The sequence below is a fragment of the Scomber scombrus genome, chromosome 1 (genome assembly GCF_963691925.1).
Source record: "Scomber scombrus chromosome 1, fScoSco1.1, whole genome shotgun sequence".
NCBI classification, from domain to species: Eukaryota; Metazoa; Chordata; class Actinopteri; order Scombriformes; family Scombridae; genus Scomber; species Scomber scombrus.
This window is the reverse complement of record NC_084970.1, coordinates 23,182,049-23,201,239: the sequence shown is the minus strand read 5'-3', so window position 1 is coordinate 23,201,239 and position 19,191 is coordinate 23,182,049. Positions and strand designations below refer to the sequence as shown.

The following is a 19,191-nucleotide window of genomic DNA, read 5'->3' as shown; positions in this document are numbered from 1 at the left end:
GTCATGAAAAAAAGTGGCGTCAACGAAATGATTTCGTCATCGTCATCGTTGACGAAAACAACACTGTACTGCAGCGGCTTGTTGAGATGATGAGGTGATTGAGGCCAGGTGTGGAGATGAGGTGATTGAGGCCAGGTGTGAAGAACCAGCAAGGGAGGAACCAGGGAGGTTACACACACACAGAGACAAACACAAAGGGGAGGGGAGAGACTGCAGATTCCTAACAGTACCCCCCTCTCAACGGGAGCCTCTCGGCGACCCACCAGGCCGTCCAGGATGGGCCCGATGAAACTTCCCAATCAGACGAGCATCCAGGATGAAGGACCGAGGGACCCAGCACCTCTCCTCAGGACCATAACCCTCCCAGTCCACGAAATACTGTGTGGTGGGGGTAGGGTAAATTACAATCAAGTGTCAAATATCATCAAGAAATGTATAGGTTGCACGACAACGCCACCCTGGGAATTTCACCCTTGAGAGTAGACAGGTTCGCTCTATTCACTTGGCTGAGACAGGGTTCAAGGTATAAAAATAGTTTATTTTATCACAATAAAATGGTCAACGTCACTCACAACAGGGAAGGGAAACTAGTCCGTGTCAGAGGCTTAGCGGATGGATAAGTGTTAGTGGACGGGGAGTAGTTCACCCAAAATAACTAAATAGAAAAAAAGGGTCACCCAGACACACTAGTAACATCACCAGGGAGCACAGCACACCAAACGAGGGAGACACCACCACCAGTCACCGCCACCACCAAAGAAGGTAAAATAATTAATGGGGGGGGGGGGGGGTTGCAACTCAAACAAAAGACAAAACAATTAATGAAAAGATTAAATTTAGGAACAAAAATAAACAAATATAACTAAACCCTTTCAAATAACCAAAAATTAAAGCAATACACTTAATTCAAAGAAAATACACAATTTACAATCTAATTGAACACAAAAACAAGAAAATGAATCTATCAAGAGTCCAAAGAAAATAAAAATAAACCTATACAAATAACCCAAGTTAATTCATACAACCCACACCTCACACTCATACAACTAAACCATTAAAAAGGAAGTCACTTATCACAAGCATGTGTGGCTATGTCATGCAAAGCTGCTGTGGCAACCAGACTGCAGCAAGAGTCTAATTGTGGAGAGCGAGCAGCTTAATTTTCCGTTGAGAGAAGGCCGCAGTCAAAACGCCGCCCTAGCAGGCAACACAGCAAAGCAGCAGCCAAGCAGACAGAGCAACAGCAAGCAGGCAAAGCGAAAGGTGAGCTGGCAAAAAGAGCCGAGACAAAGCAGCAGCAGTCCGATCTGTGGTTCCACCTGATCAAAAAATACTGTTAGCACTATTCAATTAAACTGAAAATGATACGGTTGCGGGAGAAACAAACATACCTCTAGCAGAAATGGAGGCTCACACACACACTCATACAGGCAGGAGGAGGAGCGCGACAGATCCGGACATCAGCATTTCCTATGACCACACTAGCATTAGCTGCCTGAACACAAACGCCACCATGCAGAGAGAGGGGACACTTACCATGCCAAAGGAGAGCTAAGGAGCAACACAGAGCAACAGGTGCCGCAGCACACACACTGTAGTGGAGAGGAAGACCGACCTCTTACCCGGAAGTGATACAGAAGCTGGAGAGTGAGAGAGAGGGCCGTCTTAAATACGGGCCTCTGCTCTAGGATAGGCTAACCGGCCATCGGGGTGCGTTCGAGATCATGTGCAATGCATAGGCTCAGCTATGCTGCCACAACTGCAACCCCCGTCCACGGCGGCAAACATCCAAAAGACGTCGGACAGTGAAGGCAGGATGTCCATCGACAATCCGGGTGGGAGGAGGGGGCACAGAGGGAGGGCAAAGAGGACTAGATGTGACAGGCTTGAGCTGCGAAACATGGAAAGTGGGATGAACTCGCATGGTCCTGGGCAACTTGAGTTTGGCAAGCAAAACGGGAGGTATGTGCCCACTGGAGAACCTGGGAGCGAACAGAGACAGGTACGAATAGACAGTTAGGGGGTCCATTACCTGGATCTGGCTGTGTTCTCTGGGCCTTCTTAACTGCAGCTTCTACCTCCCAGGTCACCGCTGCCACCACACAGGAGGGAGGAATGATGGTATCTGGACTGGAACAGGAATCTTCAGAGGCATGCTGACGGGAGAGAGCATCAGGTTTGACATTACGAGAACCAGGGCGATAAGTGATTGTGAAGTTAAACCTGCTAAAGAATAGGGCCCAACGGGCTTGACGAGAGTTCAGTCGTTTGGCGTTTTGTATGTAAACAAGGTTCTTATGGTCCGTCCATACAATGAAGGGTAGCTCAGCTCCCTCCAACCAGTGTCGCCACTCCTCTAGAGCCAACTTAACTGCAAGTAGCTCCTTGTTGCCAACATCATAATTGCGCTCTGCAGGTTCCAGACGGCGGGAATAGAAGGCACGGGGTGAAGTCTCTGATCTGAATCAGAGCGTTGAGAAAGCACTGCTCCCACCCCAGTGTCGGAGGCATCTACCTCCACGATGAACTGGCGAGAGGGAACAGGCTGGACCAGGACAGGGGCTGCAGTGAAGAGACTCTTCAACTTTGAAAAGGCAGACTCTGCCTCTGGTGTCCAGGCAAAGGGAACCTTGGGGGAGGTAAGTCGGGAGAGAGGTGCCGCGACCCTGCTGAAGTCTTTAATGAACCGCCGATAGAAGTTGGCAAAGCCCAGGAACCGCTCGACATGTTTCCGGGTGGTGGGTTGAGGCCATTCTGCCACAGCTCTGATCTTGCCAGGATCCGCCCTCATCTGCCCGCTCTCAATGATGTAGCCCAGAAAGCTCACGGAGCTGGCGTGAAACTCACATTTCTTCACATAGAGTTTGTTCTCCAGAAGCCTCTGGAGGACCTGGCGAACATGGAAAATGTGTTATGTCTTTGGAAAAAATAAGAATGTCATCAAGGTACACAAACACAAAGCGGTTGAGAAAGTCACGCAGCACATCATTGATGAGGGCTTGAAACACAGCAGGGGCATTGGTCAAGCCGAATGGCATGACTAGGTACTCAAAGTGACCCAATGGAGTGTTAAAGGCTGTCTTCCATTCATCTCCCTCTCTTACCCGCACCAGATGATAGGCGTTGCGGAGATCTAACTTTGAGAAGACCGTAGCTCCTTGAAGGGGTTCAAAAGCAGAGTTGATTAAAGGCAGGGGATACTTGTTCCTCACTGTAATAGTGTTTAAACCTCGAAAATCAATGCAGGGCCTCAGAGACAGATCCTTCTTCGAAACAAAGAAAAACCCAGCACCGAGAGGAGAGGATGATGGCCGAATTATACCTGCAGCCAAGGAGTCCCTGATATATTTCTCCATGGCTTCACGTTCAGGGCGAGACAGGTTGTAGAGTCGGCTCTTGGGCAGGGGGGCCTCTGGAAGGAGATCAATGGCACAATCATATCTGCGATGAGGAGGTAACGAGAGAGCCAATTCCTTACTAAACACCTGTCCCAGATCATGATATTCAGAGGGAATGGAGGTCAGGTCAGGAGGTTCAGGTCTAGGATGATGAACACCCTCTGTAGGAGACAAAGCAGATTGCAGGCAAGAAGCATGGCAATATGGACTCCACTCAGTTATCCTTCCTGCTTTCCAGTCAATCTGGGGATTGTGTCTTTTAAGCCAAGGATGACCTAAAACCAGTGGAGTCTTGGGAGCAGAAATAATGTTAAATTGAATCCGTTCACAATGATTACCAGACAGAACCAAAGTGACTGCAGCAGTTTGATGTGTGATGTGAGCTAGAAATTTTCCATCCAGGGCGTTAACCTTGAGATGAGGTTCCAGGACCCCAACGGAAATTCCACTTTGTGAAGCCAATTCCCTATCCAAAAAGTTATCCTCAGCGCCAGAATCGATTAATGCCAGAAGGGGTAAAGAGAGCTGATTAAAGCAAAATCTAGCTTGAATCTGAAGTCTAGATGGGGCTGCAGGAACAGTCTGACTCACCAGTATCCCCATCTCTACTGGTGAGTCCTCCCTTTTGGCCGCACAGGACAGGTAGCAATCAAATGCCCAGTCTGACCACAGTACAGACACTCACCAGCCTGAATTCTGCGCTGTCTTTCAGCTGGAGACAAATGGGCACGACCTAACTGCATAGGTTCCTCCTCAAAAAGTTCCTGTAGGCTGGGAATTCTGAATGGCAGGCCTTGTGGAAGGTGGATTCCTTAGGCTCTCGAAGGCTGGGATATGGGGCACTGGAGGCAATGGGTTACGGCTGCCTCTTTCTCGGCGGCATTCACGCAGACGATTGTCTAGTCTGATAGCAAGGGAAACAAGAGAAGACAGGTTAGGGGGATCATCTCGGGAGGCCAATTCATCCTTTACTTGCTCACTTAACCCTTTACGAAACACTCCACGTAGGGCCTCATCATTCCAGCCCGAATCTGCAGCGAGAATCCAGAACTCCACAGAATAATCAGCCACACTTCTAATGCCTTGGCGGATATTAAGCAGGCGGTTAGAGGCATTTCCTAAGTGGTCAGGGTGATCGAAGACAGCTTTAAACCGGGACACAAAATCGTCATAGGTCAGAATGCTTACAGGTTGACTAGAATTGATTGCCTCAGCCCATGCCAGCGCTCTGCCCCTCAACAACCCCAAAATGTAATGTACCTTCGATTGATCGGAGGGGAAGGTTGATGGCCGCTGTTGGAAAACCATGGAGCACTGCAGAAGGAATCCCCGACAAATATCCAGATCTCCAGAAAAAGGTTGCGGGTCCGTAATGTAGGAATCCCTCTGGGCAGGTGGGTATGACGGACCAGGTGGAGGCTGCTGAGGAGATGGCACGGCTGACTGGGTCGCTGAAGGGGTAAGTAAAGATGTTAATGCAGAAATTTGATTGGTTAGCTGAGCAATTTGAGTTATCATAGACCGGTTATCATCTGAGAGGGAACGTAGGAATTGCTCATGTTGGTCAAGAAGTCTTCCTTGACTTGAGAGAGCTTTCTGGATGTTTCCCGCATCCAGGTCTGAGTCTGCTTGGTCCATCTTTGGCCAGATCGTACTGTTAGGTTTCGCTCTTAGGACCAAATAAGCAGGACACAGCCACGGATGCCAACTCAGTGCAAACAGAGTTTATTTGGGGTTAGAGCGTAGATGGAGTGGATGTGGGAGAGTGGGACCTGGGACTAGGAACAGGATTCAACGGCTGGCTGGGCGTAACAGGAGAGCGAACGGGCAGGTAGGTGGATCTGAGACGGAGACAAAACAGGAGTTAAACAGAGGTCTTCCAAACAACAGTTAAACTAAGGTAAGTATATCTAGGTTAGCCAAGCTGTGTACCACATGGGTAAACGGACGATCTGACGAAGTATCAGCATCTTAATGCAGTTATCCTCAGGCGCAAGTTTTTTTTTTTTTTTTTTTTTTACCTCTGTGCCTGTTTGGTGATATCCTGGTACAAAAGGAGTGCACTTGCACTGATGAGAAAGAAGAGGCGCAGCTGAGGCTGTGTTTATGCAGATTAGGTGGCGCAGTGCAAATTTGTTGCTCATTTTGGGGTGGCTGTGGCTCAGGAGAGATAAAGTGGGTCATCCACTAATCGGAGGATTCCTGGCTCCTCCAGCACTGTTGAAGTTCCCTTGGGCAATATACTGAAATTGCTCCCGATGGCTGTGCCATTAATGTGTGAATGTATGCATGAATGATAAAATCCTGAGCAGGTTGGCACCTTGCATAGCAGCCCCTGCCAGCAGGGTATGAATGTTTGTGCGAATGTGGCTTGTAGTGTAAAAGTGCTTTGATTGATCAGAAAACTAGAAAGGCGCTCTATATACAGTAACTGCAGTCCATTTACCACTCATTTTGACATGAAATTGTGTTTGCTATAAAACCTGCTCACACCATTTCTCTTGGCAAATGCAGACACAGGACAATTTGCAGCTGTTTTTTACCACTAACAATGTATCAGTCTCTCTCCTCCACACTGCGCCTGGCTGAGCCTGGGTTATGCTAATGCTGGTGGTCAGGAAAATTACAAAAAATTGTGGGTCACACTCACATGGGCCCATGCGCTCTATTTCAGCAAAGTAGGGCCCTAAGACTAAGAATTACTACAGCTTTGTAACTTGAAGGTAAACACATTTGCTGACGGAGACAGGCCAGTCTCTATGGTAAAGATTGGGCAATTAATGCTCTTTCTTTTAGGGAAAGAACGTTGACAAGTTGTTGAAAAATTGTTGGCCTTGATCATTGGATATACCAAAGTCAAACACATTATCTCCTTAATATATTAATAGCTGACTATTTTCCTCATTCCTAGAAAGGCTGGGCTCTGTGAAGCATGCTTCAGTATAATGCTTGATAAAAGATGCTGTATGGTTTTCCCTGCCTATTGGACAACAAAACACAGAGGCTTTCAGAAAGGTGCATAATTTCCCACACTGTCATTTCTGAATACTAGCATGATGACGAAGTAAATAACACGCCAAGAGTATAGCATAACACAGAGCACACAGACAATAGTACGAATCAGGTAATCAGTCATGCAACATAGTCTCTCTGCCTGAGCTGCATTCATATGTTAGGCAGAAATACAGCCAACTGGGATTCATTCTGTGCATGTGTTCACTTCAAGACCATGGACTGATGAGAGTGGGCATGTTGAACGCAGAGAAACTGGGACCAGATGTGTCCTTTGGGAAACTGAGGAATCTGGTACTGTAGCATTTAGAAACGACAGAGACTAAGACTGATCACTTCATTTATGAGAAACCTAGACCCCAGAATGGACTCCCAGGAACTCATTAGTGACAGTACAGAACTTTTACAAAAAAGACAGACTTAGGTGTGATTCTGTAAGATGATTTGACAAAAACTGAATCCAATGCTGGTATATTGAGGTTTTAATAGCAAAAACAATGAGATGCATCCTGGTGGATAATGGTTTTACTAGAAGAAGAGTGATGGATACGTTTGAAAGTGGTCTTACATGTATGATACATTTTACAATATAATGGTCTGTTTGGGGGCAATATCTGAAAGAGATAAATATAAAATGTAACATACTCAGCTGTAAGATAGCTCAAACTTAAGCGTAACTTAAAATACATATCTGTAACTTTCATTGTGTTCACTGACCGGATGACAAAGAATGTACAAAATTAGATACTGTAAGAGGAAGGTAAACATATTATTTTTATATATTATTTTTGTAAATTGACTAATTTATACTACTGAACATTAGCACAACCTGCATGATTTGGAAGAGCTTGAGAAATAAATGCATTTTATGTCCTGTAGTCCACTTTATTATGAGCTTTTCATTAAGCTTCTCCTGAAAATATCTGCTGGACATCCCAGTCTATTTGACAGGAGACATTAATGTAGGTTACAGTACATGGGAATATACAAGGTGTTTGAGATGGCTCACTTTTTGTTGGATGCTATTCATCAACATATAAAAGAATTGCATGTTTAGTTTGTTATGTTTGTATCTGATTTAATGTGTCTGACATGTATAATTGGGTTTTGTTTTGTTTTTTTTGCCTCAATCATTCATTTTTTTATGTCCAGAGTAATGCACCATTTTTAATTTTGCACCACACTACTGTAGATATTCTCAGACATACAAAGATGATGGACACTTATTCACATAGATTCAAAGCTACAATTGCTGCCAAAGGTGCATCCATTAATTACTGACTTGGAGGAGGTGATGCCTTTAAATGGTCTTTTTATGTTGATCTTCATTAAAATAAAACATATTATATACAGTATATCTTGATTCAATGTTATAAAACAATGACATATCTACATGTGTGAGGAACATGAATATAGACTTTTATAGGCACTGCAAAATAATATTAAATTAAAAATATGAAAGATTTCAACTATTTCATTCTCTTCTCCACATATGAATATAATATGGAAACAGGGAAAGTTTGTCAGGTTATGTACTTTATCTCACCCCTACAGATAATTTCCATGAGGTTTTACCATCGTCATCATTGCGTTTAGCTTGTGGAGGGAAAACATTTGATAAAATTCAAATTAATCAATCATATGTAAGCAATTTGTGATGGCAGACCAGCTTTACAGTCCTTTAATATGTAATTCTTCTGTGTCTTCATTAATTCCTGAACAATACGCTGGTAACAGAAAGCACACCCACAAGTGTTTTTTAATTCCTCCTCCTCTCAAACCCTTTCATTATTCTGAGGTTAATTCACTGCTGATAGTAGTTAAAGTCACACAGCTGTGACGTTTTGTTGACTGTCTCTGTGCCTAAAGCCAAAGTAAGAACATGGGATTTTGCTGTGGTCTGAATGTGTCCATTCCTGTTACCCTTTGTTTTCTTGGATGTGTGTACCTTCCTGCTCTCCAGCCCAGTGAACAGCATAAATGATTGAAGGACCCGTGTATTTAGTTGTCAGCTGAGAGAGACATTTGGTACTGAACTTAGACTTTCTGCATGGGTACTGACAGCATCGAGGTGCTTCCAACAGTGTTAGGGCGCAAGAACAGCATGTAGCCAGGACACACACACACACACACACACACACACACACACACACACACACACACACACACACACACACACACACACAAAATCACAGTCTGTACTCTGCCTAGAAATTTAGTTTAAAGGGCTACTTTACCTTTTTGCACCAAAGATTGCACAATCCAAGAGAACCCAGTCTTTTATCCAAAACATTAGTATAAACAGCCCCTTTAACATATTACATGTCTGCATTTAAACACTGCATATACTTTACTGTGTTCAGCTCTTTACATGCTTTTTGCACTCCACACCTTCTCCACATTATTAAATTATGTGCTTGGCCTGACATGTGGAACACTATTACAGTTAAACTGCACAATTTTCTTGATCAATAATCATTGTTCTGTAAAAATGTCAGAAAAAAGTTTTTAGAAAAGCTTTTGACTATGGTGACATTGCCATTTGTGTTGCTTGATTTACTATCACATTTGACACAGAAAATCATCTCTGCACAGTTGATAAGCTGCAACCAGCAAAAATGTGGCATTGCTTGAAAAATGGTTAAAACAATTTGATCAAAATAGTTGCAGATTAATTTTTTGTTAATTGACTCAACGTCTGGAAGATCATTAATGTACAGTAATGAAATGTACATATAACAACATTCTGATTGGTAGCTAGATGTATGCTATATAGTTGGCAATACAAAGAAAAGATAATTTCTTCATTGTGGGCCAATATTGGTGGCTTTCAAAAGTTAAAAGCCAATCGTCAATATATTGAAATCTTTTTATCATTGTTATGCAGATGGCACAGCTTAATATTTCAGATACAAGGATGGATATTTACTAACTAGCCACACCACATGACTGACTGCTATTAAACATATGAGAAGAGACAGTTATCTGGCTAGAAAAAAAAAAATCAAGAAGCTAGTTTAACCATGTTCTTTTTTTTCTGTGTTGCAATGCAGTGACTCGTCTAGCCAATCACAGCTCATCCTGAAACAAAATCATGCTATGTTTAAAATGAAAGTCAGAGACAGTTGAACTTTGACTCAAGGTTTGCTGATCATTTCAGCTCCAAATGTTTGCTTGAGTTAATGATGTTGAGGTAATCAAGGATTTTTGTGTCTTTCCACAGTGACTGTTTAAAGCTTCATTAGTGGGAAGTATTTGCAGAATTCAACCATTACAGAAAAAAATCAATGATTTAATTTCGCAGAAATTAGAAAACCCCAGAGATAATGGAAATGCTTTCAAATGTGGAATTTTTAAACTTGCATTGTTCCCCTCAGTTTTTTAAAATTATTTTAGAACTAATTAAGATACTAGAGTGATGGATATTTGAAGAAGTTGTTTTGTTCAGGGGACTTTATAACTGCAAATATACTAGCTGAAATGGGTGATGGCCAGAGTGTGGACATTACTGTGTGACAAGAGTGGCTTTACTTCTGACTGTCTGAGTTTCATTTAGTTGTTTGTGTTTTACTTCTATAGTTGAGGACCCAGGTTTGTATTGGTCAGGACACATGATTTAACACTGATTAAAAACACAGATATTTGACACTGTGTCTTTTTATTTTTCAACAGGATAGTTTCTCAGCCCAGAATATGGTTTCATAAGCAGCCCTACCACAATCAAGGAAAAACCAGTCAATCCTGGGCCATGACTGCCCTGCTTTCCAACACCAGTGTTCCTGGGAGTACAGCAGTTCTGCTGGCGACTACAGACTACCCGTTCAACTGGACTGCAGCTGCTCAGGCAGAGTTTGGGTCAGGCCAGTCTCTGGCCCCTCTCTGTACCGTCTGTTGCTGTGGGTTTATCAATCGCACCTTGACAGTGGTGTTCATGGTCAGCCTGGCTTTTGCCATCGTGGTTGGGAATGTGGTCACTCTTACCGTCTTTGTGCAGACGAGGCAGTCCAGAACACCACAGGGATATCTGAAAGGTAAATGTTACAACCCAGTGCCTGTTGGTAGCAGCAAGTGTTTCATTTCAGTTTTTTCATTTGAGAAAATTATTTGAACTATCCACGAGCTGATATGTTGAAGTATTACACAGTGATAACCACCAAGTTTTCTTTCCTGTGGGAATTCAGCCAATATTGTGAAAAGGAGCAATACTTTATCAATATGTCCACACCACAGACCTTCAAAAGTCTAAAGTCTTATTCGAAAGTTTATCAAAAAACTGAAAACTGAAAGCTCCTTTTTTTTAACTGTTTTAAAAATATCTACTATACTGCACTTTTTTTTCTAAAAGAGTTTAAAAGTATATCTATATGAAAACAGCATATTTCTCTCTCCTTCACAGTGTCTCTGGCCATAGCAGACATGATGGTGGGTGTCCTTGTGGTCCCTTTCTCTGTCTACACTGAGATCTCTCTGATGGTAACCAGTGCGCCTCCCATTTGGTACCAGGGTAGTTCCACCTCACCAGCGTCCTCTAATTCTCTGGGTGGACTAGTGAGCCCTTGGCAGCCCTGCATGTTGATTGGCCCTGTGTTTGCTGGATGCACATTTGTCTCCATTAGCACCATCTTTCTCATGACAGTGGAGCGAAGTGTGGCCATCCTACGGCCACTCCACAAGGATGCCTTGGTGACACGGAGACGAACTCTTCTCCTCATCCTGCTCTCCTGGGCAGCCAGCTTTCTGCTGGCTCTTGCACCCCTAATTTTTAGCAGAAACTTCACGTTGGAGTACAATGAATGCAGTCGTATGTGTAACTACACCCCATTATTGTTTGGAAGCCAGCTGCCACCTGATGCCAACATTTTGCTGTTATTCCCAGCATTTGACTTCACACTTCTTGGTGGCACATTAGCAGTTAACATTGTGTCTTTCACTAGCATCAGACAGTACTCCCGAAAACGCAAACTCCTATCTGAGGGCAGTCTGAGTGATGGAGGGGGAGGAGGAGGCGGAGGAGGGGGAGGATGCTCCCACAGACCCTCTTTTTCAGATATCAAAGCTGCTAAGACAATTGGCATATTAACATTCGCCTTCACAGCATCCTTCTCTCCCATTGCAGTGTTTGTGCTTGGGAATGTGGTGGGATACACCTGGTGTAACTTTTCCTTCATTGCCTTCTGGATCCTAACAGGAAACAGTTGCTGTAACGTGATCATCTACAGTGTCAGGGACCACCGCTTCAGGAAGGGTGTCACCCTGCTCTTTCTGCGAGACCACTCCCCTCCACATGGTGAGAAGACCTGAGGAACACATGAACTAAAAACCTACAAGCATCTTAAATAGAGTAGTTTGATATTTGGGGAAAATGCGCTCTTTCGCTTTCTTGCAGAGACTTACTTTAGACAAGAAGATTGGTGCCATTCTCACATCATGTATGGTACATTTTAGATGGAAGCAGTTAGCTTAGCCTAGCAGAAAGAAAGGAAACGCAGAGAAATAGCTTGCTGCACCCTGTACAATCCTCCCACCAGAACCTCTAAAGCTCACTAATTAATTATTCTTATATGTAGTTAAACCCCAACTAAATCTAAAAAGGAGATGAGCTGAGGTTGTGGCAGAGGGTAGCTGCCAGGTAAACAGTGGATTTTACAGGAAGTTACTGCACATGGTCAACAAATGGTACGGCATCTAACCCCCGTAAAAACTTAAAATTGTTATTTTTACACTTCAATATTTCTATGGATTAAATTAATAAAAAAGTAATGTGTTAATTAGTGAGCTTTAGAGATGCTGGATGGTGGGTTTTACTGTCTTCAGACAGGCCTTGACTAGCTTTGTTCATCTGTTTCCATTCATTAAGGTAGGCTAAGGTAACCTGTTCCTGGCTCTTTCCCCATATTTATTAAATCAAAGTCCATCCCAAACTTTAACACTTGACCTCCATCCACAATTGTCTCTGGACAAGCAAACCTATATCTATGCATGGCATGATAACTTTGTTTAAGCTTGGCCAAGCAGACATACTGTAGGTCTTGAGGAAACAAACTGCAGGTCTTGGAGCTACTCCACTGCCACAACAGGACACATCCTCTCCTCTGGTCTCCTTGTCTTGCCTTGCTCCATCGTCAAACCTCTTTCCTGAAGCTTTACATCAAAAGCTTTTGTGGGCCTTTCAATAACTTCAGGAACTAAACCCATCTCCAGAAGCTGCACTGACACCCACAATAACCACTCAGTAAATGTTTTTTTTAAATTTCAGTTTGTGGGTTTTGAAATATTGATTTAGTATGTTAAGAAAATCAAACTACTGCCTCCTCTTTGAAATACTGTGCATTACAAATGTTTAGGTAAAGGGTTCACACCATGGATTTGATTCTGTGGTGTTATATTAATTTTACTCAGCATCTAATTTCAATCTGCCTCAAGTATCTGGAATGCACTTTATTAGTTATTATACATGTGTGGGTCCTATGTGGGTCATTTGCATCGTGGCATGTGTCAAACAATGTTAAATTTGTACAACCTTTATTTTTTATGTTGGTTTTTTTTTCAAGCAAATGTGACTGAAAGAATGATCTGTATATTTACAAAAACAGAAATCATTGTAGACTAAGTGAATGGGATGACATCCACAAATATTTAGTATAAAAAAGCATTATAATAATAGCAGACCCTCATACTGTGCTGGCCTACCTTTTCAGGGTATAATGTATATGTAACATAATGGTTTCATCAGTGTGTCAGCTATAAGTCTTGTGTATTGTTTGGAATTCTGTATTGTACAATTTGACAATATAACATATCTATAAATTAGGTTGAAGAGCATTTTACTACATCAAATGGCTAGATTTTCATTCATGATCAATGATCAATATTTATTCATGTATTTCTGTCATAAATTATGGGCATATGATATGGTAACAATCCAGCGACAAAATTATTGAACTCAATATAGACGATGCTTTTCTTTCCGTTAAAGCTCTGAAATGTTTCCAGATTTATTACCTGAATCTACAAACATTATTCTCATCGTTTAATCGATGTGATAGTGAAAGACAATTAAAAAACAGTTTTGTTCTCTTTACCATGAAGTGCCCATTGAAGGAATAGTTTGATATTTTGGGAAATAGGCTTGCTTCCTTGGCCACTAAATACTGAGTTACAATCAGGAGACACTTAGCTTAGAATAAAGCGTGGAAACAGGGGGGAAAAGCTAGCCCAGTTCTGACCAAAGATAATAAAGTTCACCTATCAACACCTCTAAACCTCACTAATTAACATGTTATATCTAATTTGTTTCATCTGCACACAAACCAAAGTGTAGTGCAGTCAGTTCTGTCTCTTTACATTTCCTGGTTGTAACTTCATACTGTACTGGATCAAATATAATATGACCTTGTTTATAATATAACCCCCCTTTTCCAAAACCTGCTTTTGGAGAATCTCTTTTGAAGATACAAAACAGTAGTAGTCCGTTTGGAAAAGTTTGCCCTGAGAATATTTGTCCAAGGATAAGATAGTCTATATACAGTAAGTAATTTCTCTTGTAAAAGTGAAATATGAAATATTTTTTTATTTAATGTTTATTCGTATAGGACATGAACTTACACCACATGCCACAGCATTTATAGCCTGAGCTAGTTTGCAATGCCTGTCAAAGCAGAACATACGGTACCAGTCAAAAGTCTGCACACACCTTTGCATTCCCTTAAAGGAAAGTGTATGCAAACTTTTGACTGGTAGCTACTGTAATTTTGTTTAGTTTACATTTCAGTCAAATACTTATATTCTCCCCTGTCAGGCTCTTAAAAAAATTATTATGATTTTCTCTCGTTGTTAGCACTTTGTTTTTTATCACCATGTTCTGTGACGTAAGTTTTGGCAGTTTGAAAGAATATTTGGTCCTCTGTCTGATTCTACAGTAAATGTAGCTGACGCTCATAATAATGTTCTATGGGTTGCCATGACAACACAGGAAGTCAGTGTGTCATTTATATGTTGATATCTGATTTCTTTTTATTATTATTTTATATGTGTATATATAAATATATATATGCTTATATACTTTATGGTCATGGTTTCTGCCAAACCTTTGTTTTGTAGGGAATGTTTTGTGCGCAACCACTTCCTGTCGGGGTTACGTGTGATGAATGTTGTGAGCGGTTGTGAGAGTTAGAAAGAAAGACGAGAGAGGATGATGGTGCGGCGGACCTTTTTTCGATGTTCAACTTATCTACTGCTGGTTTGCAAGGCGCACACGGTAGAATAATTATTTTGGTTAATTTTGTTGGGCATTTGTGTCAAAGAAATGTATGACTGAGATTGATGTATGTGATTGCTGAAATGTTTTTTGTTTGTTTCTAGTTTTCACGGTGTTTCATCACTGAAGGTGAATAAAAGTGATTGTGGACATCAGTAAGAAGCGTGGTTCTTAACCGGAGTAGATACAGTGAAAACGTGTCCTAATCCATCCGGAGGTTTCAGCGTGCAACGGTGCTTTCATCCTGCAGCGAGCTACAGGCTTCGGCGCGCAACGTTGCTTCTCATCCTGCAGCGAGCTACAGGCTTCGGCGTGCAACGTTGCTTCTCATCCTTTAAAGAGCTACAGGCTTCAGCGTGCAACGTTGCTTCTCATCCTGCAGCGAGCTACAGGCTTCGGCGTGCAACGTTGCTTCTCATCCTGTAAAGAGCTACAGGCTTCAGCGTGCAACGTTGCTTCTCATCCTGCAGCGAGCTACAGGTTTCAGCGTGCATTACCTGGAGCCTTTTCAGGCTACAACTTTAAAAATGTCTCAAAGTGGTGATAGACAGTCTGATGATATGCTGCAAGTGCAAGATGAAGGAAAGAGTGAAGCATCTGAGAAATCTGAGACAAAAATGAGAAAATCCTCTCGTGAAAGAATATTAACACCTAAAATGCAGGAACTGAAAGAGCAAGAGTTAATTCAAAAGGAGAAGAAGTTTAAAGCAACATATGAGAAGTGGAAAAACAATGTAAGAGACATTCGTACAAGGTTAAAGCAAGTGTGCTCTGAGGGTGACATGTATAACATGATGGATGAAGCTGAGAAGCTAGAGTCCGAGTTAAAGGAGATATATGACAGTATTCGACTCCAAACAGCACCAAGTCAAGAAATTCGGAGAAAAGTAGATGCATGCTCAGCTGTGACAGCAGACTTACTGCAATTGATGAGAGTGCGTCTAACGGAAGATGGAGGTGAATTTGATGCTGTGGCAGAAAGATCAAGGTTACGCATGCTACTCGATAATGAATATGCTAGATCCATATATGGATCTGCAGCCTCCAGAATTACTGCACCCAGTTGTCACCATTCTGGCCACCTCTCAGAGTCACCTAGCATTACAGCTAAGAGGGCTGAGATGACTGCTCTGTTGGCTGCAAAGAAAGCTGAAATTGATATGGAAGGGGCCATTGAAGCTCAACGTCAGCAGTTGAAAAAACTCGAAAATCAGAGAGACATTGAAGTCATTAAGGCAAGGTTAAATGTTTACACAGAAGAAGAAATAAAAGAAAGGGATGGGACATGCAGTTCTGTACGCAGCAAAGTGAATGATGCAAACCCACCCACTCACTACATCCCAGATCAAGAACTGCAAACTGTGCAAAATGAGACAACCTTGGTCCAGACATTACAAGAGTCATTAGCTCTTACTCGCCTTCCAACTCCAGAACCCACTGTATTCTCAGGTGATCCTTTGAAGTTTACAGAATGGAGCACAAGCTTTAAAGCTCTTATAGAGAGGCGGTGCTCTAACCCTGCAGATAGACTGTTCTACTTACAAAAGTACATAGGCAAAATCTTCTCTTGAAGGCAGTTTCTATAGGAAGGATGAAGAAGCCTATCAACAGGCATGGGAAAGATTGAATGCCAGATATGGTCATTCCTTTGTAGTGCAACGGGCATTCAGAGAGAAGCTCAATAGTTGGCCAAAGATTGGTGGAAAAGAGTACGTCAAGCTGAGAGAATTCAGTGATTTCCTCCAAACATGTAGTAATGCTATGCCTCATATAAAGGGTCTACAGGTTCTGAATGACTGTGAGGAGAACCAGAAAATGCTTGTTAAACTTCCTGAATGGGTGACATCCAGGTGGAACCGTCACGTCACAGAACAGCTGGATCGAGGTAATGACTATCCAAGCTTTCATAACTTTGCGTCATTCATCTCTAAAGAGGCACGCATAGCATGCAATCCAGTGTCATCCTTACATGCTTTAAGGCACTCTACTGAGATACCAGTGAGAGAGATGAAGCGCTCAAAAGCAAACACATTTGCCACAAATTTGAAAGCCCCAGTTCCATCGAGCTCCACAGCCAAATTTGACCTTGATGAAATCAAGTCAAGAGATGTTGAGAAAACAAAGAAATGGAGCACACCATTACAAAACTCAAACACAGGCAAGTGTATCTGCTGTGGAGAAAACCATTCCATACATAAATGCAAGAGGCTAATGGAAATGTCTGCAGAGGAAAAGAAAAAATGCATACATGAAAATAAGCTGTGTTTTGCATGTCTGAGAAGGGGTCACAACTCTAGGGACTGTAGAAACAGAGCCATGTGTGGCATATGCAGAAAGAGTCATCCAACTGCATTACATGAAGATCGTTCTCCAACAGAGACACCATTAACACAAAGTACAGTTGATGAAAATACATCCTCACTATCCTGCTGTGTGAATGGAAGTGAAGGTGGAAGTACATCAATGATTGTGCCAGTGTGGATCTCAGCACCTAACGCTCCTGATACAGAGACCCTAGCATATGCCCTACTGGACACACAAAGCAGCCACACATTTGTCGATCAGCAGGTGTGTGAAAAGCTCCAGGCAGCAATGGAACCAGTTAAGCTCAAGCTCTCCACGATGATGGGGAAAGACTCAGTGGTGAAAAGTCAAAGAGTATGTGGTCTTAAAGTCAGAGGATTCTCCTCAAACATTTCCATTGACTTGCCTCCAGCCTATACGAGGGACTTCATTCCTCTTGACCGCGCACATATTCCCACCTGTCACACAGCCAATACATGGAAGCACCTTGTCGACATAACCCAGGAGATACACCCACTGATGGACTGTGGTGTCGGATTATTGATTGGCTATGACTGCTCCAGAGCTCTAATTCCAAGAAAGGTCATCACTGGAGGCGACCATGAGCCTTATGCTGTTAAAACAGACCTTGGTTGGAGCATTGTGGGAAGCGCATCACAACGTTTGAATGCTAAAAACGTGACTGGGCTTTGTCATCGGGTATCTGTCAGAGAGTTACCACCTATAACACCATCAGCTGTCATTAAGGCCCTTGAGTCCGATTTTGCAGACACAAAACCAGGTGACAAAAGCATATCTCAAGAAGACATTTGCTTCCTGCAGATCTTAAAAGGAGGAGTCCAGCAAAATGAGCATGGTCACCTTGAGATGCCTCTTCCTTTCAAAGCACGTCCTCACCTCCCAGACAATAAGACGCTGGCTTTGGCCCGGTTGAAGCAACTTAAAAGGAAGCTGGACAGAGATCCCAAGTTCAAAAATGACTATGTAAGGTTCATGGAAGGCGTTTTCAAAGATGGTGATGCAGAGAAAGTAGACACCCAACCAGAGCGGGGGAAATTCTGGTATATCCCTCATCAAGGGGTGTATCACCCCAGGAAACCAGACAAAATCAGGGTGGTTTTTGACTGCTCTGCAAAGTACGAAGGCACCTCATTAAATGACCATCTGTTAACAGGACCCGACCTTACAAATGGTCTCACAGCTGTACTGTGCCGTTTCCGTAAACATCCTGTTGCAATCATGTGTGATGTGGAGAAAATGTTCCACAGGTTTCATGTCAACAAAGAACACAGAGATTATTTGCGGTTTCTCTGGTGGGAAAACGGGGACACCAACTCCGAACCCACAGAATACCGCATGAAGGTGCACCTATTTGGAGCATCATCTTCCCCTGGCTGCGCCAATTATGGCATGAAACACCTTGCCAGTCAAAATGAGAAAGAGTTCCCCTCTGCAGCTAGCTTCATCAGGAAGCATTTCTATGTTGATGATGGGCTCATAAGTGTGGAGTCGGTTGGTGAGGCGATTGAGCTAGTGAGGGAAGCCCAAGCTCTGTGTGCCAAAGGAAAGCTGCACCTCCACAAGTTCCTTTCCAACAGCCGAGAGGTGCTAGAGTCTATCGATGTTGCAGAACGTGCTGTGGAGGTGAAAAATGTTGATCTCAACCATGACGACTTACCAGTGCAAAGAGTGCTAGGGATAAGATGGAAGGTTGAAAGCGACTGCTTCTCCTTCAAGGTGTCACTTGACGAGAAACCAGCGACACGACGAGGGATTCTCTCAATTGTAGCCTCTTTATATGACCCTCTAGGGTTTCTAGCTCCATTCATCCTTGAAGGAAAAAGGGTGCTACAAGAGATGTGTCAGAAAGGTACAGGGTGGGATGAACCACTACCCTTGGGTTTGAAGTTAAGGTGGGAGACTTGGATGAAGGATTTGGAGAACCTTGAGAAAATTGAGATTCCAAGATGCTTCATACCTGACAGGTTTGGTGAGGTTCAGAGAGTTGAGCTTCATCACTTTTCTGATGCGAGCAGCCAAGGATATGGCCAGTGCTCTTACATTAGAGTGGTGAGCAAAGAGAATGTGCACTGCTCCTTGGTCATGGGCAAAGCGAGAGTTGCTCCAACCAAAATACTCACCATACCCAGATTGGAGCTAAGCGCTGCAGTAACCTCAGCAGCTGTGAGCAACATGTTAAGGGAGGAGCTAGAGCTCAAG

At 42.9% G+C, this 19,191-nt stretch overlaps 1 protein-coding gene across 1 annotated transcript; it reads left to right on the top strand.

The window, feature by feature from the left end:
- Positions 1-10,158: 10,158 nt before the first annotated feature.
- Positions 10,159-11,711, top strand: LOC133981929 (trace amine-associated receptor 13c-like). The gene is made up of 2 exons (XM_062420809.1): positions 10,159-10,441; positions 10,807-11,711. The coding sequence occupies exons 1-2, from the start codon at positions 10,159-10,161 to the stop codon at positions 11,709-11,711; spliced, it is 1,188 nt and encodes a 395-aa protein (XP_062276793.1).
- The last annotated feature ends 7,480 nt before the right edge of the window (positions 11,712-19,191 follow it).